This window comes from Vigna unguiculata, chromosome 10 (genome assembly GCF_004118075.2).
Source record: "Vigna unguiculata cultivar IT97K-499-35 chromosome 10, ASM411807v1, whole genome shotgun sequence".
In the NCBI taxonomy this organism is placed as follows: domain Eukaryota; kingdom Viridiplantae; phylum Streptophyta; class Magnoliopsida; order Fabales; family Fabaceae; genus Vigna; species Vigna unguiculata.
In genome coordinates, this window is record NC_040288.1 from 37929398 (window position 1) to 37946867 (window position 17470).

Consider the following 17470-nt stretch of genomic DNA (forward strand, 5'->3'; position numbering starts at 1 on the left):
CATTGCATGCATGCACTATATAATAAAAGTAGTATGACTCAAACATTTGATGTAAATTACCTTTGGATAATTATTGAAGTTGGTCTTAAGTACATGTTCTACATTAGCAGGATCAGCAATGTAAGTGTAAGTTGTGAAAGGCATAGGAACCACAACAGTTTTTGATTTGGACAAATAATTGACAAGCCAATCATGCATTCTGTCATAGTTCATCAACTGTTCAATAGCAGCTCCAAAAAAAGGCCAAGTTTTTGGACCTTTCTTGTTTCTTTGACTCCATCTATGGATCAACATCCATGAAACAACCATGCATATCAGTACTACTAACCCTCCCATGTTTCATAGGTCCCTAAAGGGAGCAACTGATGCAAAGTTCCTCTCAAAACCTTATTTTTAAGACATGAAAATGAAGTGCATACGAAAATATAACATGTCACAAAACATGCATGTTTTTTTGTTTTTTACAAGCACAAATGGTGCATGCTTTGTGTGATTTGTTTATGTTTATCTTTCAACAATTGAGAACATAGGTTGTTAAAATGTAGGTACCTAACTGGTTTATTTATTGGTTTTTAGTTATGGGTTAGCAGCTTTGTCACATTCTTTCAATGCTTATGGTTTGAGAACTTCAAAGATAAAGAAAATATTCATTTGTTTCGTGCCATTGAGCTAAACAGAATAGAACAACCAATATGGAGATGATCTTCTTTAATTCTTCTCTTATATAATTTAATCATTTAATATTGATCTTATTTTAATGAAAAGATTTAAATATATAATTTGTACATGTTTTAAGAAATAAATTTTGTAACATATAAAATCTAAAGTGTGAGTTGCGGTGTTGAAATATTAACCACTTGAGTGATATTCATCTCACATCAGTATTTTAACATCTCAGCTACTTAATTTCTTATTAATTAAATTACCACAATTTATTGTTAATTAAATTGGCATAAGTTATCTATTGTCAATATAAATTTATTTCACGCCTTCATTCAATTAAAAATCATTAAGTAAATTTTAAATAAATATTTCACAAGTTATGCTAATATTAACTTTTAGACTTTCTTTGGTTGATAAAAATACAATAAGGAAAAAAGAAAGAAAAAAAAAGTAGAGAACATAATTTATAATTCTTGATAATTCTTCATTTTAGAAAATAAAGAAAGTAAGAGAAATATGCAAAGGCATGAAAATATATAGTTATTTTTTCCACAAACTTAATCGGATAAATTTAAAAGATAGGTTTAATTAAATTTTAATCCTTTATAAATTTTAGTATTTTTAATTAAGTTTTTATTTAATTTCTTATTTATTTATGGGTACTTCACATTTTTATAACTTTCAATTGAAGTGCTATTTAAATTTTTTTCCGATTTGGGTATGTGTTCACGTTGTTTGAAGAATTTCTTCTTGCACCTCATGTTTTTTTACTGCACCCTATGTCAAATTTACCTTCTCTTTTTTCCTTCTCCTACCCTTGCACTCCATGCTTTTCTCCACCTTCACTCCATCTTCTTCTTCTACCTCCACTTTCACCTCATCATCTTCTTTCACATTCACCCTAAAAAACATTTACAAGGATCTTTTAAAACAAATAGAAATATCATAATAATATAAGGTGTAAGAAAAAATATAAAAAATCAATAATGTATAGGTAAATTGTAAGTTTCCAATTTCACAATCTATATGCATTCCAGATTGTACAATCTGTAATGTAGAATTACATTACGATTCGTAATATAATTTTGTATTATGGATTGTACAATTCAAAATGTAAATTTGCATTATGAATAGTATAATCTAAAATATAAATTTGTATTACGAATTTTATAATCTTAAAAATGTTTTTGTATTATGGATTATATAATCTATAATATATAATATATGTGGATTACATGATTCAAAACAATAATTACAACAAGGGAAATTTAAAACAATGAGGGTGGAGGAAGAAATTTTCTCTTATTTATTTGTTTTCAGATATTAAATTGTAGTCTTTACATCTCTTAGTACATGAAAACAAGGGAGCAAGATGACAAAATAAAATAGAGTGGTATCATCCAATAAAAAAAATAGTTCAATTAATATAAAAATATTAAGTAATAAACAAGAAAAAAGTTAATAAGAATTCAATTAAAAATGCTTAAATTTACGAAAAATTTAAACCTTAATTAAATATATAAAAGTATATCAATTATATTTTTTCCCATAAAAACAATTAACGAATAATTTTATATATTTATTATTTATAAATTAATTTATTATTATTATTATACGTATTCACGGTCAGATTAATTAAATATTGGTTAATTGGTTATCGATAACAATTTTTTATAATCTATCATCAATATCCCTTGTAAGATAATATTAACAATCAATGTATTACTTTTTTTTTATTTATCAAAAACTTTTAAAAGTATATTTATTTCATGGTAAATAGTGACTTACTATAATTTATTCTTTATCATTATTACTCAAAAGTTCTTATTTGAACCTAAGATAGTCCTCTATAGGTAAATTTTGGGAGGAGGTTGTGAACTTGAGAATGATAGATAATTGCTTCAACAATTAGATTCAACAAAACTCTTCATATTGGTAAGAATATTTAATGATCACCATAGAGTTAGAGCAATAAAGATTTTTTGCTATTTCATATTAATCACGATATTATTTTATATCAAATATAAAATTAGACATTTCTTAACATTTGAAGTAAAATAATCAAAATATTAAAACACGATAACAATCACGTCACACTCTTAATGCAAAAAATTAAATGACAAATATTCAATTGAAAAATACAAAATACTTAGTACTAAAAAACAATTAATATAAACTCAATATAAAAATAATCAAATTTAATATGAACTTGAAAACTTAAATAAATCAATTTTAAATACTGTACATGTTTATTTTATTTTTTCATCCATTTAATTATCATCTAACTTTGTCCTTTTGGTACCGTCAAGAAATTATTTAGGTAATCAAATATAAAAGATAAAATCCCTAAATATAATGTCAGTTAAGAAAGAAACCGAAATCACTTGTTTTTTACAAAGTATGAACTAAAATCTTAAGAAAAAAAAAGACAAATGGAACAAACTTATAATCTGTCCTAAAATTACAGCCCAAGATTTTAGGGGTCTTTTTTCCTACACCTCCAAACATTTCTTCTACACCTTCAAAATTTCTTTAAATACCCAAAATATTTTTTGACCATTTAAGAAAATTAACGGACATCACACCCCCAAACATACTTTTGGAAGTCAAAATATATGACTTCCGAAAGTCAAAATATATCACCGGAAGTTGACTTTCGGAAGTCAAATTATATCACCGGAAGTCAACTTCCGAAAGTCAAAATATATCACCGGAAGTTAAAAATTATTACCGGAAGTCGACTTCCGGAAGTAAAAAATCATTACCGGATTCCGGAAATCAGAAAACATTACCGGAAGTCGACTTCCGTAGGTAAAAAAATTAAGTGATTTTAAATATTTTTAATTCTTTTTAAAATTTATATTTCCTAACTTATTTTATTTTATTTTTTAAAACACATAAATTTAAAAATAATTACTTTAAAAAATAAAAAAATAAGTAATAAAAATGCTAAATAAAATATTGAAAAATAAAATTAAAAAATAATTTAAATTAAAATAACAAAACTTTAAATTTAAAAAAAAATTATATATATATTTCGTATATATATATATATATATAAACGGAAGTCAAAATCCGTTTATATATATATATATATATATATATATATATATATATATATATATATATATATATATATATTTGTATACATATTTTCTTTTTTATTTTTTTTTAATTTAAAGATTTATTATTTTGAAATGAATTTAAATGTTAAATAAAATTAAATGATGGAGAATAAATTTTTTATTTTTTTATTTTTTTATTTAAAGTTTAATATTATCTTTATTTTACTTATTTTTATATTTATATTTATTTTTCAGAATATTAAATAAAAATAAAATTATATATATAAATATTAATATTTTCTTAAAAATATAAATTAAGAAATATGAAAACATAAAAAATAAATAAAATAATAAACTAAAAAAATCATTAAAAGTTAAAAAATATAAATTTTAAAAAGAATTACAAATATTCAAAAAAAATTTTGTTTTTGACTTACGGAAGTCAATTTCCGGAGAATTTTTTTGACTTCCAGAAGTCGACTTCCGGGAATATTTTTTGACTTTCGAAAGTCGACTTCTGAGAATATTTTTTGACTTCTGAAAGTCGATTTCTGGAGATAATTTTTGACTTTTGGAAGTCGACTTCCGGTGATTTATTTTGATTTTCGGAAGTCGACTTCCGGTGATATATTTTCACTTTCGAAAGTCATATATTTTGACTTCCGGAAATCGATATAATTTTGGGGTGTGATGTCTGCGGATTTCTTTAAATGGTCAAAGGGTTTTTTGAGAATTTAAAGAAAGTTTGGAGGTGTAAAAGAAATTTTGTAGGTGCAGGAAGAAAGACCCGATTTTAGGCCGTAAAAATGGGCCTAAAGACGAAGAAGCCCAAAAAAGAAGGCCCATTTACTGATAAGCCTGGTGGTTGGAGCTATCGCCACTGTTGGTGGTGGCGGCAGTGACAAACAGAGGGAGAGATGTCGAGATTGCGAAGACTGATACAAGCTTCGGTTGATGCAACCAAGAGAGGTTCTTTTTCTTCTCAATCTTCAATTCGTTCTCTTTCACTCAAAATATTTGCTCTCTCTAACTCTTTTTCTGCATTGGAACAAAAGCTTTATCCGGTAATCTCGATGATTTGATGCCACCACCGGAGAGACCCATCTTCAGCTTCAATTCCAAGAAAGAGTTGAGCAAGTGGCATTTGTATTCTGATTCCGAATTTGGAGGTGGGGTGCCTCGTTTCGTGCCACTACTTCATTGATTCTTGTGAAGTTTGCATTTTTTTTTTGTTCTTTCATCGTTTCAGTTTTTGGGGTTTTAAATGTTTTTGTTACCCAGGTTTGTCCTCTGCGTCTCTGCAGATAACTGAGTCGGAGAATGGAGTAACTTCTGGAATCTTCTCCGGGAACCTCTCTCTGGATGTCACTGAGGGCTCTAAATGGAACATCACTCGGGGTGGCTTCTGTGGAATGCGCTCTAAAAAGGTTGATTTCTTCAAAAACAACCATATTGGATTTATTAATGTGATTATTGGTGCTTATTTTTTGTTTTTTCTTTACGAAAAAAATTAATTAGAATGCACTAACAATGTTACTTGTAAAGGGTTTTTGCCAACCATTCAATCATAGAGATTATCATCTTTGAAGTGTAATAAGGTTGTTCAGTTTTGTACTAACTATTTTAAAAATCGTATCTAAGAGTATTTCTGATTAGTTGATTAGTGGAAAAATCTTCACGCTGACAGTGTGCAGAAGAGAAATTCTAATTAAATATGTTAGTCTTACACAATTCTTTGTGTCTGCAGTTTGATGGCTTTATTGATTTGGATTCATATGATACTATTGCTATGAAACTTAAAGGAGATGGAAGATGTTATATATCTACTGTGAGTGCACTTTTTCGTTGCCAATTATGTTATGCTAGGAAGTCTAGAGGTTGAGGGTTTAAGAATTTCATTTCTGGAGTGATGTTCTGAGTGTTCTGCCTCTGATGATTTTCGTGCAGATCTACACGGAGAATTGGGTCAATTCACCTGGACAGATGGAAGATAATTCATGGCAAGCTTTTGTTTATGTGCCTGAAGGCAACTGGTACATTACAAAGGTAAGTTCTATTTGCTTCTCACTGTTACAACATACTTATGATTAACCAGGCTTTCACTGTGTTGTTAAAGCCTTCGCTCTTGTAGGACGTCTACTCAAATAAATATCGTTGAGTGGTGTGTATTCTGTTGCTTACAACTTATGACCATTTCTCCTTCCATACACTATTTTACTAGTTGTGCCAAATTAGTGGTGAAAATGATAGGTTTATCTTTTGGAAAATAAGGACTTGGACAACTCAAATCAGATGCAACGAAAGATTTTGGACATCAGCACATTGCTTTTGTATATTCCATCTACTTCCTTAGAAGCCTTACTACTGCAATGTTTATAAAGGGTCTAGGTGTGATTAGGAAGACTATTCCTGGTATCAAAGCATAACAGTACACTATTTATTTGCTTTGATTATAAATCTCTGGAGCATTAACACTGGATCATAGAATTTGTGATTTGGAAAGCTTCTGATACGTTACAGGAGGCTGCCAAGGAAGTGTAACCACTTCAAAATAATAGTTGTTTGTGTCATAACCGTATCAGACTCGTATAAATGTTGGACAGTTCACAGGATTTCAACTTTAAAATGTAATCACAACTTTTTTTTTTCTTTTCTATTCTTTTTTAAACTCAATACCAATAAAGATGTCAGTATCACAATAATTAGATAAACTATGGATTTTTATTCATGTCTTGTGATTTTCAAAATTTTCTATACAATTTTCTAATGGTATCATATTTGTAGTTTTCAGGAAGGAGCTTTTGTGCATAAGAAATGTTGATTGTTTCTGTGGATCTTATGCTTAACATTATAATTTATGTGCTGTTCATTTTGGAACAACTCATGTCATGTTACAATCAACTGTCATGGTTGCTATGCATAAAAGTATCAAATATCAACATTGTTATTTGTTAGCGAGCAAAGTAGGTCTTGATGTGCACCGATCTTATTATTTGAAGTTCAGTGGACAATATGTCAACATATGATATAATTTTGCTAGGTTTTGTACATGGTTAATCTCTGTCTATGGCTTCATAATCAGTCTCATGCCCCAATAAAGGAGGGTTGTGTGGATCCTCTGCATCCCACATGAAATTTGTCAATATACTAAGCACGGATCACTCATACTCTTTATCCAAGTCCAATGACATCGTGTAATCTAAGTAGTGGGCATTGCCTATTGACATAAGAGTGCGTTTGTGTTGTTTGTACCTTGTTGATTTTCGATATCAACACAAGTGATGTGTATCACATGCATATTAAATTCATTTATTTCCCAGATTCCTCTAGCTCGTTATTTACCTACTTGGAGAGGGAATGTTATAGATGCAGAATTGGAAATGAATCCATCGCGTATTTTGGGCATGTCTTTGTCTGTCAATGCTGAGGGTGGTGTCCCAGGTGCTAGATCTGGACCAGGTGATTTCAGAGTTGAACTTGATTGGATCAAAGCCTTGAGGACAGAATGAAGTGAATAGTTTACATATAAAAATCAAGAATTTTCCTCTTCTTTTAGGGTGCCCTTTTTTGTAATAATAATGTATCATTTCATGGCTCCTAATGGAAAAATATATTTGGTAGTTATTATAGTACCGATACAAAGACTGTATTATTGAGTGCTATAGTAGGTCCAATAATGTAAGCACTTTCAAAGAACAAAATTCATTGTTTTCATCATGTTCATAGCAGAAGAATCAAGACTTGTTCTCACCTTTAAAATAATGCTGACATAATTGGATTGTCGGTCATCAATTAAACGTGGTGAATGAATTTGATAGAAATGTGCAATGAATTATAAGCTAGTGTTTTACCCATACACAAATTAAAGTTGATTCCTGCAATTATAATCTTCTTATGCTATAGGATATTTAGTAGCTTACTATAGTTTGCCCAACTAACCGATGCCTTCTGCTAAGAAAGGGCTTCTAAATATGAAATGCTAGCACCTAGTGCACTCTTTGCAATAATTTCCTTATCTATTGACTGAAAATCATTCTAAATCAAAATAATGCAAGTTTCATGAACTATATATTGAGTCAATTGTTTATTTTGGTATTGTCATCTGTTACGTCTTCAAAATACATTGATGTTAGTATTTTACAAATCTTTTTAATATATTTTAAAATATCGATATAAGTATCTATCAATGTATTTTGAGGACACAGTACAAAAACATAGTAAAGGATAATTCTTCATTTTGTAGTTAAAAATCAATTATCACGCTTTCAATGGAAAAGCAAATTTCGGCTGTTTATTAACTCAAAATCATTTCACTAATATGAATTATGCTTGTCTTTAAAACAATGGGCCAAGTCTCAATTTTAAATTTCTGTGTTTTGTTATAAATTTAAGCTGAAAATAGATAACTGAGGATGTTTTGAAGAGAAGGATGTATTCATGACACATTGCTTTGAATGAAACTTAATTGACTTTTTATCATTAACATGAATGGAACTGGATAAGAATGAAAAGAATGTTACTGGAATTAAAGATTGCATTAAATGTGATGAACTTGGTATTTCAACAAAGATCAGTCGTTAACCAAGATAATAGATCTTTTGACTAATGTCAAGATAAAGAAAATATCATAGTTTTACTTTGATTTATTATGGAATCTATAATTGGGCCAGAAGACTTCTATTTTCCATTTGAAGTATATGGCACTACCCACTCCTCGTTATCTTGACTAAAGTTTAAGTTAAACAGTTGATGAACCAGTGGGATATAGATATCTTTTATGACTTATCTGCTGCTTTTTTCAGCAGAAAATATCTTATCTTATCAGTCACAGTGACTGAAGATCTTAATAAGATAAACTTGGAAATTACAAGGTTGATACTGTTTGATCTTATTATGTTAAATGTAGTCCTTGGATACAAATATTTTTAGTATACCTCAGTTAACTTATTTACTTACTCATGTATATGAATTAATTAGAATGAATATCTTTCATGTGAATACTTTCTGGTATTAGTTTTCTACAAGATTATTTATAGATTTTTTTTTTTAAAAACTAAAGCATTTGAAAGATATCTTCTTAACTATGTGTTCTATGCATTACAGTGAGTAAAATACTAGTAATAAATTAGGTTTCTATGGCAGGACAGTGCCTATGTAAATATTTTTGTTGAATTGTATGCTTTGCATGCAGTCATATATATTCAAATATAATTGTTATCATAATATCAGTAACACATGATAGATTTCATCTTGATAAAAATTTGTCCCATTGCATGAAGGAAGAACTAATCTTGAATCTTTCAAGAGAGAAGTGTTGAAGTTTATTGTTTAATCTTGGCATGAACATGATGATTACCTTTAAAGAAAGATACCTGTGAAAAAAAGAAAGAATAGTCAATATTGATGTGCCACTTACTAATTTTATACAAATATAAGTTTTACTGATTTAATCCTTAAATTATAAATATTTATTTGTAAAATTCAAACAATATGATTGATGTTTGGTGTTTTGTATGCAATAAACCTTAATGTATATCAATAAAGTAATAAACAATTTCAAATCAATGTGTGATTTTATAGATAAACTCACTATATGATACTTTTCTTAATGCAGTGATGAATTTTCAAATAAAGTTATTCAGTGAAGCAACAATATCTGTAACATAGGATCAACCCTTCTCTCTTTGTACATAAAAGGAAAAACCAGCCAACACCACTTGTTGCATTGCTGTAATCAAAAGCAAAACTAGGAGCAAGTTGTGTCTGGATTTGAACTTTGCAATTGAAAGGGACTTAGTGAATTGATTCTTATAATAATAAAATGTCCTTCTGTCACAGTAAAGCCACTTGACAGTTAAAGTACTATTCTTGCTGCAGCAACTTGCTATATTCTGTGTTGTTGTTCTCTTTTTTCCTTTCTTTGCATTATTGTTACTAAAATTGGAGTGTGATTAGAGTCTATGGGGCCACATAAGTAATAACTTAGCAAAAAGGGATGTATTTTGGCTGCATTGAACTGGAAATTGATGTCTCTCTGAATGTGCAAGTTGTGAAAAACTAGTTGCAAATTGCCAAAAGAAGTCAATGCCATGAGCCTTGTTTGTTGAGTTACTAGTCAAGTTTAGCCAGCAGAAATAAAATAGTTTTAAAAATATAGAACAAAACAGAGTGCCCCACAAACTTTTTGGTGATTAAGATGATGAGATGGGAATTTTTTTGAAGTCGTGGACAATTGCCTTCCAACAACACCAGCAAAGAAAGGATATGGTTTTTCTTTTCCTCCTAAATGTGATGTCCTATTTTTAGAAAAAAAAATATATTAAATTGATGGATCTTCTTTATATTTTATTGAACTTTTGTATCTTTAATTTAATGTGAAATTTGAATTCATATTTAATTTTTTTCCACATGAATGAACAGTTTAGTCTACAAGAATGGTACTTTTGTTGTAACATCAGTTTTTAGAATTAAGAAAAACTAAAATGGATTTTTAAATTTTTAAATATGTTATTGAAATATATGAAATTGACTTCTTTTTATCATTTTGTTTCTAAACATGTTGTTATTATCACTTTAGTTCTGAAAGAATGGACTAAAATGAAGAAGAACAAAATGGTACTTTTAGGAAGTTCATAGGAAACCCTAGAAAAAGCTTAGAGACTCTCCTTTTTTCTAAAGCTTGAAGAACTAATATGACGGTGAGATAAAGCTTTAGAACTTAAATCGGTCGTTTATTTAAATAAATAAATAAAGGGGGCTTTTTCAAAATACAAAAAGAGTAAACAGGAATTGAATGTTTTTTTTAATAAAATATAAACTGTAGTACATTACCTTACAACTTAGACAAGAAGAGTTAAGAAATAAATTTACATAAGAAAATAATAAAATTAGGGAGGGGGTCGTTTTATATACAAGAAAAACATGTCAAAAATATTAAATTTTTACTGTTTTTTCTTACATAAATTCTTAGTGTTAACTCTTCTAATTGTGTTATTTTCCATTGTTTTAAAATTTACATCTCATGAATAACGGTGTAACCTAATAATTTTGACTGAATAATGATCACCAAATAGAGCTCTTTACTGTAAAGAATCGTGTGGACAAAAATGTTTGTTGCCCACTTCAATTATCTGCTATCAAATTTTATTTTATTTTTTTCAAATCGCAAATTCTAGTTTAGTCTACAAACTGGTTTCATCTATATACAATAATTTGGAAAAATAGTATAATTGAAATTGAAAAAATAGAAGAAAACATTTGATATCCTAATAACACTCTAAAAGTTTGTGATATCATGCGTGCGGACAACAAATACATTGCTTTTCCTAACATTCTAAATATCCTCAAACAACAGTGACATAATAATGAATTTCACATTAAAAATAAAGATGAACAAGTACTGAAAATGGTAAAAAAAAAGGGTTACCATCAGCATATTGTGCAGGTACTAGAGTGTTCAAGCAAGCTAAGGCCACGATTGATCCACGATCCTCACATATCAACCTTTACCTTCTACTTGCAAGACCTTGTCTTTTAAATGCATGCGTGTGATGAAGAATTGAAGATGGTCGTATCTTGTGTAGAATCATACATTGTGTGGTATTGTGTCACGTTCTGGCACGTGATTTCGAGGAACTTCTACTCCTACATGGCCATCGGGGACCACCACCACCACCCTATAGATATATATATATATATATATATATATATATATATATATATATATATATATACATACACATATATCAGAGGACTATATTTGTCTTTGTCACTGCCATAACTCTTTGTGGTTCAACACTTTCTGGTCCCACGGGATCATACATCATGTCTACTTCATTACATCACATGAGATGAAACAATAGTTCCAAAACTTCAAAATATCATTCTCTTCTCATATACATATAACTGTGTTTTCTACATGAACAGTGGCTTGCTGCAACTAATTATCATGATAAGCTTACCAAAATGGAACATGGTGGGTTAGTTAAATAAAGAGCATTAAATTTGGTGAGAAAATTACACAGCAAAGGTAGTATTCTGTTGTTTTCACCTTGCATGCAAACCTACAACGAATGCTGACGACATTCCATGATGTCCCTACTTTGGGTGCTTATTATTGGCCTCATCTTCCAAAATTCCATAGTGTCACTTTTTTTTTTCTTTTCTTTTTGTCAAAATTCAAATAGTATATATTTTTGGATCGTGACCATTAAGTATCTGAACGTGGGAAACTATTCTTGATTTAGAGTGTGAAGTTGATCTTTAAAATTATAGGTTCATAATAATATTGGTCTGTAATGAAGTATCTATTTTGCACAAACATAACCTGTTTTCGAAAAGTGTGTTCAGTTCTTAACCTTTTTTCTCTTTGTGTGCTCTAAGACAGTGACAAACCAATCAATTCTCCAAGCTGTTAAACTTCTGATAAGCCAGTGGGACCCACACTTAGATCCAACTTTCTTCTCTCTCTCTCTCTCTCTCCTCTTAAAATTCACAAACTCATCAAGAAAAGGACTTTCACACATTCACAGAGAAAGAACCTTCTGGACACACCCTCCCATGAAATATCTAAGCCACCACAGAATCTCAGCCCTACATTACTGCCACCCTCAATCCTCTCATACCATAGTCAAAACCAACTACCTTGCTTTTTATCAATTATTATTATTATTTGTTTACTTAGGTCCATTTTATTAAATAAAAGTTTTCATTTTTATGCATCTTTTTAAAAAAAGTTGAATAATTTATGTATACGCTTGATCAAAGTTGTTGAATTTTCAACATTTTTTATAAAGAGTTGGCGAAACTAGATATAACTAAAAGGGGATTTTATCATACTTTAAATTTTTCTTTAAAGAGTAAGAAAATGAAATGAAAAAAAACAAAAAAAAACTATATAAGGTGCAAGGCGGGTTCGAGGTTCTGGAGTGTTCATGAGATCCTCTTTTGCTCTTCACCTTTCACTCCACGGAATCAAAAGCAAGTGCTGCTGAGTTCCGTGTCCCTATTCACAAACATGTAGAGCACCAAACCCAACTTGCCATCAAAGTTTAATAATATATTTATATTATATTTATATTATTTATACCATTTGCTTAACAGTAGTATTAATATTGCTGTTATTGTGTGTGATTTTGGTGTCTCTTTTTTAATGTTATGGTTGTACGGAGTTCGTGTGTTAGTTCAATTCGTCGACAAGAAACCTTGGTTTCATAATTGATTGGTTCTGTGGAGAGTTTTCTTTTGGTTTGTTTGATTTGTTGGTGGTGGTGGTGGTGGGAATAGCAATGGCTAATGAAGGAAACAAAAGCAATGACTTCTATACGATCTTGGGGTTGAACAAGGAGTGCACTGAATTGGAGCTAAAGAATGCATATAAGAAACTTGCAAAGGTTTGAATTCAACCCAAATGATTCTTTTTCTCTCCTCTGAACCATGTTTCTTAAATATTAGCCGTTGTGAATGATGTTTTGTTTTTTTTTGATGGGATAGAAATGGCACCCGGATCGTTGTTCAGCATCTGGGAATTCAGAGTTAGTGGAACAAGCTAAGAAGAAATTCCAGGAAATTGGGGAAGCCTATTCTGGTAATGCCCTCTACATGTTTCCACGATTGAACGTTGACCCATGATTGACTTGTTCATTTTCTCCTCAAAATTGAAGAAAAGTTGGAATTTTTGCTCTTGTTTGAAATTTCATTCCTTTGCTGTTCATTTGGTGTAAATGGTGTTTTTCCTCTGCGACAGTTTTATCTGACGCCAACAAAAGGCTAATGTACGACGTTGGTGTCTACGATAGTGATGACGACGAAAACGTAAGTCACCCACCTCATCTCATGCCATCTTCTACAGTAACCATGCCCTAAGTTCTGCCCATCCCTATGTTTCATTGCCTCGAATAGAAGCAATCTCAGTTTGACCCTCTTTTTTTCAAAGTAACCAATTTGGTTCTATTCTATCTTTTTTCAATTTTGTCACTCTCTGTGTTTAAGGGTAAATCTTGTTTTTCCATGCATTTATATTGTCAATGAGGGTTTCCAAATCAAAATAAGGAAGGAGAGTAAACAGTGTAGATTTGAGATTCAATCATCATACACTATTGAATTGTTAATAGGTGAGTGAAGATAATATGCATGAGATTTGAAGGGTGTGATTTTTCACTGAACGGTGGTGATTAGATTGTGTGGATGCATGAGTGTTATTGTTGTGCTGCAGTCTTGTCACGTTTCTGTTTTTTGCACCGTCCATGTTTTTTGTTTTCCTGATAAAAGGGGCATCTTCTTTGGGAGTAATAAGATGTATTATTATTCATTGGGATTGTCACAAACAAAGGCACAAGCTTTGTTACAAGTCAATTTGTGTGTGACAGATCACATGGGCATGTTGGTTATAGAATTCAGTGAGAGAGGGGAATAATTCATCGAATCGAGTTTGGTTTTGGTGGAGGGGACTGAATCTTGTTCGTGATCCGATAATTTTGTTGAGCTCATCAAACAATGAATTTCCTTTTGCAGGGTATGGGGGACTTTTTGGACGAAATGTTAACAATGATGAGTCAGACCAAATCAAATGTGAGTCATCATCATCTAGTTAGTGGGGTGTTGGGTCAGAAAGCTATGCTGTTTCAATGTTGTTTGTTTTATATATATATATTTTTTTGTTTGGTGGATAAAGCTAGACATATACACATAGTGTTTGTTTTTGTCAAATACTATGTAGTTTATAGTTTTTCTATTGTCATGAATGGACCAAGCCACCTTTTTTCTCCTTTTTGGACTTGAGACCTAACCAAATGCTATGAAAATCAGAAGGCTATTATTGAAGTTTCTTGCTGCTGCATACCAAAACAGCAAGTTTGGCTAAATTAGAATCATCAAAGTTCCCAATAACATGTTTTTCATTAGTAAAAGTTTGAAAAAAATTGAAAGCATGTAAAGGCTGGTGCTAGAAGCTTATTTGGGCAAGACAAATTGATGAATTTATATGTGAAATAACAGGAAAATGGAGAGGAGAGTTTTGAGGAGTTGCAACAGTTGTTTGAAGACATGTTTCAAGCTGATATAGGATTGGATGGAAGCCCTTCTCTTTCTTCTGCCAATTGCTCTAATTCATCATCTTACATGACTTACAGTGAAAGTTCTAGTTCAAATAAACGCAATTCCACTGAGATGAAATTTGGGAAGCCAGAGGATTCCTCTGTCTTTGACACCAGTTACCAGAATTTCTGTTTTGGGGTTAGTATATACTGCATTTTTCATATTTTTCATTTGATACATCATATATCATCCATGGCATACATATGAAAAATGAAGTTTTAGACTCAACAAGAATTTGCATGATCTGTTTGGAGTATTGGTTAAGGAAAAAGATAGTTTATTCAAGATGAATCTTTCATTGAGTCTTTTAATCAGAGGTGTCTTTTATGTTGTTCGTGTCCACAAGGTCGGTCATGTAAACTATCATTACCAATGAGTGAGGACACAAAACAATGAAGTATGTGTGAGGTATGTGAAGATGGTAAGTGATTCCCTCTAGTTTTCTGCTTAATTTATCTCAGGTTTTTGGTTGGTAATTGTGAAAGTTCCAATTCATGTGCTGCATCATACATTACATGGCATAATATCTCTCATGCACTATGATGAGACTTAAACTGACATTGTATTTTCTTGATCCTGGTGTGAAGACAGGTGAACCTACACCAAGATATAGAGGAGGAAAAGGAGGGAATTCCAGAAGGAGGAGGTAGCAAGAGATTTAGAAATGGCAGAAAGGAAAAAATGTCCTATGAACATGGCATGTTTAATCTGATAGCTACCAAGGAATTTGCAGAGTAATGAAGTTTTAGAATTCAAAATTTATGGGGGAAGAGCATAGTTTATACAGAGTTAGTTCTAGTTCTAGTTCTAGTTCAAGGCCATTGTGAGTTCCTGCCATGCCATACAAAGACTATGGTAGAGTGGCACCTTCAATCTCTTGCCATTGTACACTTATGCTAGTAATTTAAATTGAAATCAGTTGAGGAATCATTTAAGCTTCCTCATTTCTGCAGATTGCCACTGTTTCATTTTCAGATATCTAGTTCAAAAGCATTTGTTTCAGTAATGAGACACAGTTCATGATGATTTGAAAGGGATATTCTTCTTGTGTAGCATAAAGTAGACAAGGGAAAGAAAGGATAAGGAGGGTAACACAACAGAACAGAAACTTGTTCACTGTGATATTTGACCAATTGTCCAATTCACAGAAGTGGAATGAAAATGCAGCATTCTAAAGATATTTTGATCACATCATGAAAACATGTGGAACTAATGAAAAGATGAATTGAAGCAAAGAAAAATGGGAGGTGGTGGACATTAATTCTATAAATGGATTGGTCCTACAGCACGTGGAGAGAGACCCCACAATTAAATTTTCAATTAAAAAATAAAGCAGATATTCAGATAGACACTTCTAGTTCACTTTTGGGTTTGAAAGCGTTTTGGGACCCCAATGGCTTGCAAGTAGCCAAATATTTTAATTGCTTGAAGTGTAATTTGTGGGTCCTTAGAGGCACAATAATTGGTTGGCTTTTGTTGCACAAGTTGTGTAACTTGTGCTTCACATAGAAAATGGATGGGTGTGCATAGTTTCCAAATGTTTCAGCAAAAAGCGTAAACCATGGCGGCACCACAACTTCTAGTCTTCTCGTTCTCCTTCAGTGCTATTCGGTAGTTCTTACTCAATGCAATGTTCTGGATGTGTCCAATTAGGGTTTGAGGGAAGTTTTAATTTAAGAGAAAATACTCTTTTATTTCTCTACATATTTATAGTATTAAATAGATTTAAAGTATAACTCAATTTTACAAAATCTGACTTGTTTTATCTCTAGTCGATATAAGACTTTCAATAAAAGTTTTTAGAATGATATCGTTTGACATGTCTTGATGACAAATTCAGACATGTCTTGATGACAAATTCAAACAATTGATTATGATTGACTTATACAACAGTATATGAAGGTCATTATTGAAATATTCATGATTGAATAATGACCTTAATTAAGATAATAAATTTATCGATTTTTTTCTTTATTTAAATTTTTTAAATAGAAAATGTTACTAAATGTGTTTTTTTTTTCTATATTTCTGTTCCGGTACATCCAACAAGTCTTACATCGTTTAGGAGTTAAGGTCAAGCGAAGTTTAAATACTTTTATCTCCTAATGGTCGCCAGAAGAATTTGGGTTGGAATCAGAATAACTTCCATTAATCCTAAAACAATTGAAATGTTGAATATATAATTATCATATTCATATGGTGATAGTTTTATGGGTTTCATCTGAAACAAGACTATTTTTGGTAAAATAGATTCATAGAAAAGAGCAAAAGAATGGCCAAAAGTTATGGCAGTGGAACACAGATTTAAGACCAACAATCGCACCTTACAAAAGAAAAACATATGTACGGACACATACCCAGAAAGAGTGGTTGATATTGTCATGGTCCCTTTGTGCATTCAGAAATAGACCCTTCACAAGACATTGCTTTAAATGTTTTTTTTTCTTTCTTTTCAATTACAACTTGTGTGCACATGTCACTCATATTCAGACTAAGATATCATAATAATGATTTTTTGTTCAAGTTGGGTTCTAAGCACTTGATGATACAGTTTTGATATAAAAATGTGATTGTGTGATTAATTATTCACTTCTCTCATGTTTATCTATCATTAAATAATCTCTTCAGATTTGATTAAGCATATCCGT

General features: G+C 30.7%; 2 protein-coding genes across 8 annotated transcripts; both read left to right on the forward strand.

The window, feature by feature from the left end:
• The first annotated feature begins 4575 nt into the window (after positions 1 to 4575).
• Positions 4576 to 7480, forward strand: LOC114165944 (probable complex I intermediate-associated protein 30). 4 transcript variants are annotated; one of them, XM_028050583.1, is made up of 6 exons: positions 4576 to 4697; positions 4784 to 4897; positions 5010 to 5155; positions 5476 to 5556; positions 5676 to 5774; positions 7049 to 7480. In XM_028050583.1, exons 1-6 carry the CDS (start codon positions 4646 to 4648, stop codon positions 7235 to 7237), a joined length of 681 nt encoding a protein of 226 aa, XP_027906384.1. In that variant the 5' UTR covers positions 4576 to 4645; the 3' UTR covers positions 7238 to 7480. The 4 variants fall into 4 exon arrangements, with proteins under 4 accessions (XP_027906384.1, XP_027906385.1, XP_027906386.1 ...); XM_028050584.1 differs by lacking the exon at positions 7049 to 7480 and adding an exon at positions 6769 to 7042; XM_028050585.1 differs by lacking the exon at positions 7049 to 7480 and adding an exon at positions 5860 to 6762.
• A 5129-nt stretch (positions 7481 to 12609) lies between these two features.
• Positions 12610 to 15776, forward strand: LOC114167316 (dnaJ homolog subfamily B member 9-like). 4 transcript variants are annotated; one of them, XM_028052373.1, is made up of 7 exons: positions 12610 to 13120; positions 13221 to 13314; positions 13474 to 13541; positions 14241 to 14297; positions 14724 to 14960; positions 15169 to 15243; positions 15410 to 15776. In XM_028052373.1, exons 1-6 carry the CDS (start codon positions 13016 to 13018, stop codon positions 15196 to 15198), a joined length of 591 nt encoding a protein of 196 aa, XP_027908174.1. In that variant the 5' UTR covers positions 12610 to 13015; the 3' UTR covers positions 15199 to 15243; positions 15410 to 15776. The 4 variants fall into 4 exon arrangements, with proteins under 4 accessions (XP_027908174.1, XP_027908172.1, XP_027908175.1 ...); XM_028052371.1 differs by having other exon boundaries at positions 15169 to 15776; XM_028052370.1 differs by lacking the exon at positions 15169 to 15243 and having other exon boundaries at positions 12621 to 13120.
• Positions 15777 to 17470: the final 1694 nt, after the last annotated feature.

Bases quoted from the DNA above. Each gene is read 5' to 3' on its own strand.
- LOC114165944 (XM_028050583.1), top strand. From the start codon at position 4,646: ATGTCGAGATTGCGAAGACTGATACAAGCTTCGGTTGATGCAACCAAG. The intron at 4,898-5,009 runs GTGGGGTGCCTC...TTTGTTACCCAG, and splicing joins TTCTGATTCCGAATTTGGAG to GTTTGTCCTCTGCGTCTCTG. The intron at 5,557-5,675 runs GTGAGTGCACTT...ATTTTCGTGCAG, and splicing joins GAAGATGTTATATATCTACT to ATCTACACGGAGAATTGGGT.
- LOC114167316 (XM_028052370.1), top strand. From the start codon at position 13,016: ATGGCTAATGAAGGAAACAAAAGCAATGACTTCTATACGATCTTGGGG. The intron at 13,121-13,220 runs GTTTGAATTCAA...TTGATGGGATAG, and splicing joins CATATAAGAAACTTGCAAAG to AAATGGCACCCGGATCGTTG. The intron at 13,542-14,240 runs GTAAGTCACCCA...TTCCTTTTGCAG, and splicing joins ATAGTGATGACGACGAAAAC to GGTATGGGGGACTTTTTGGA.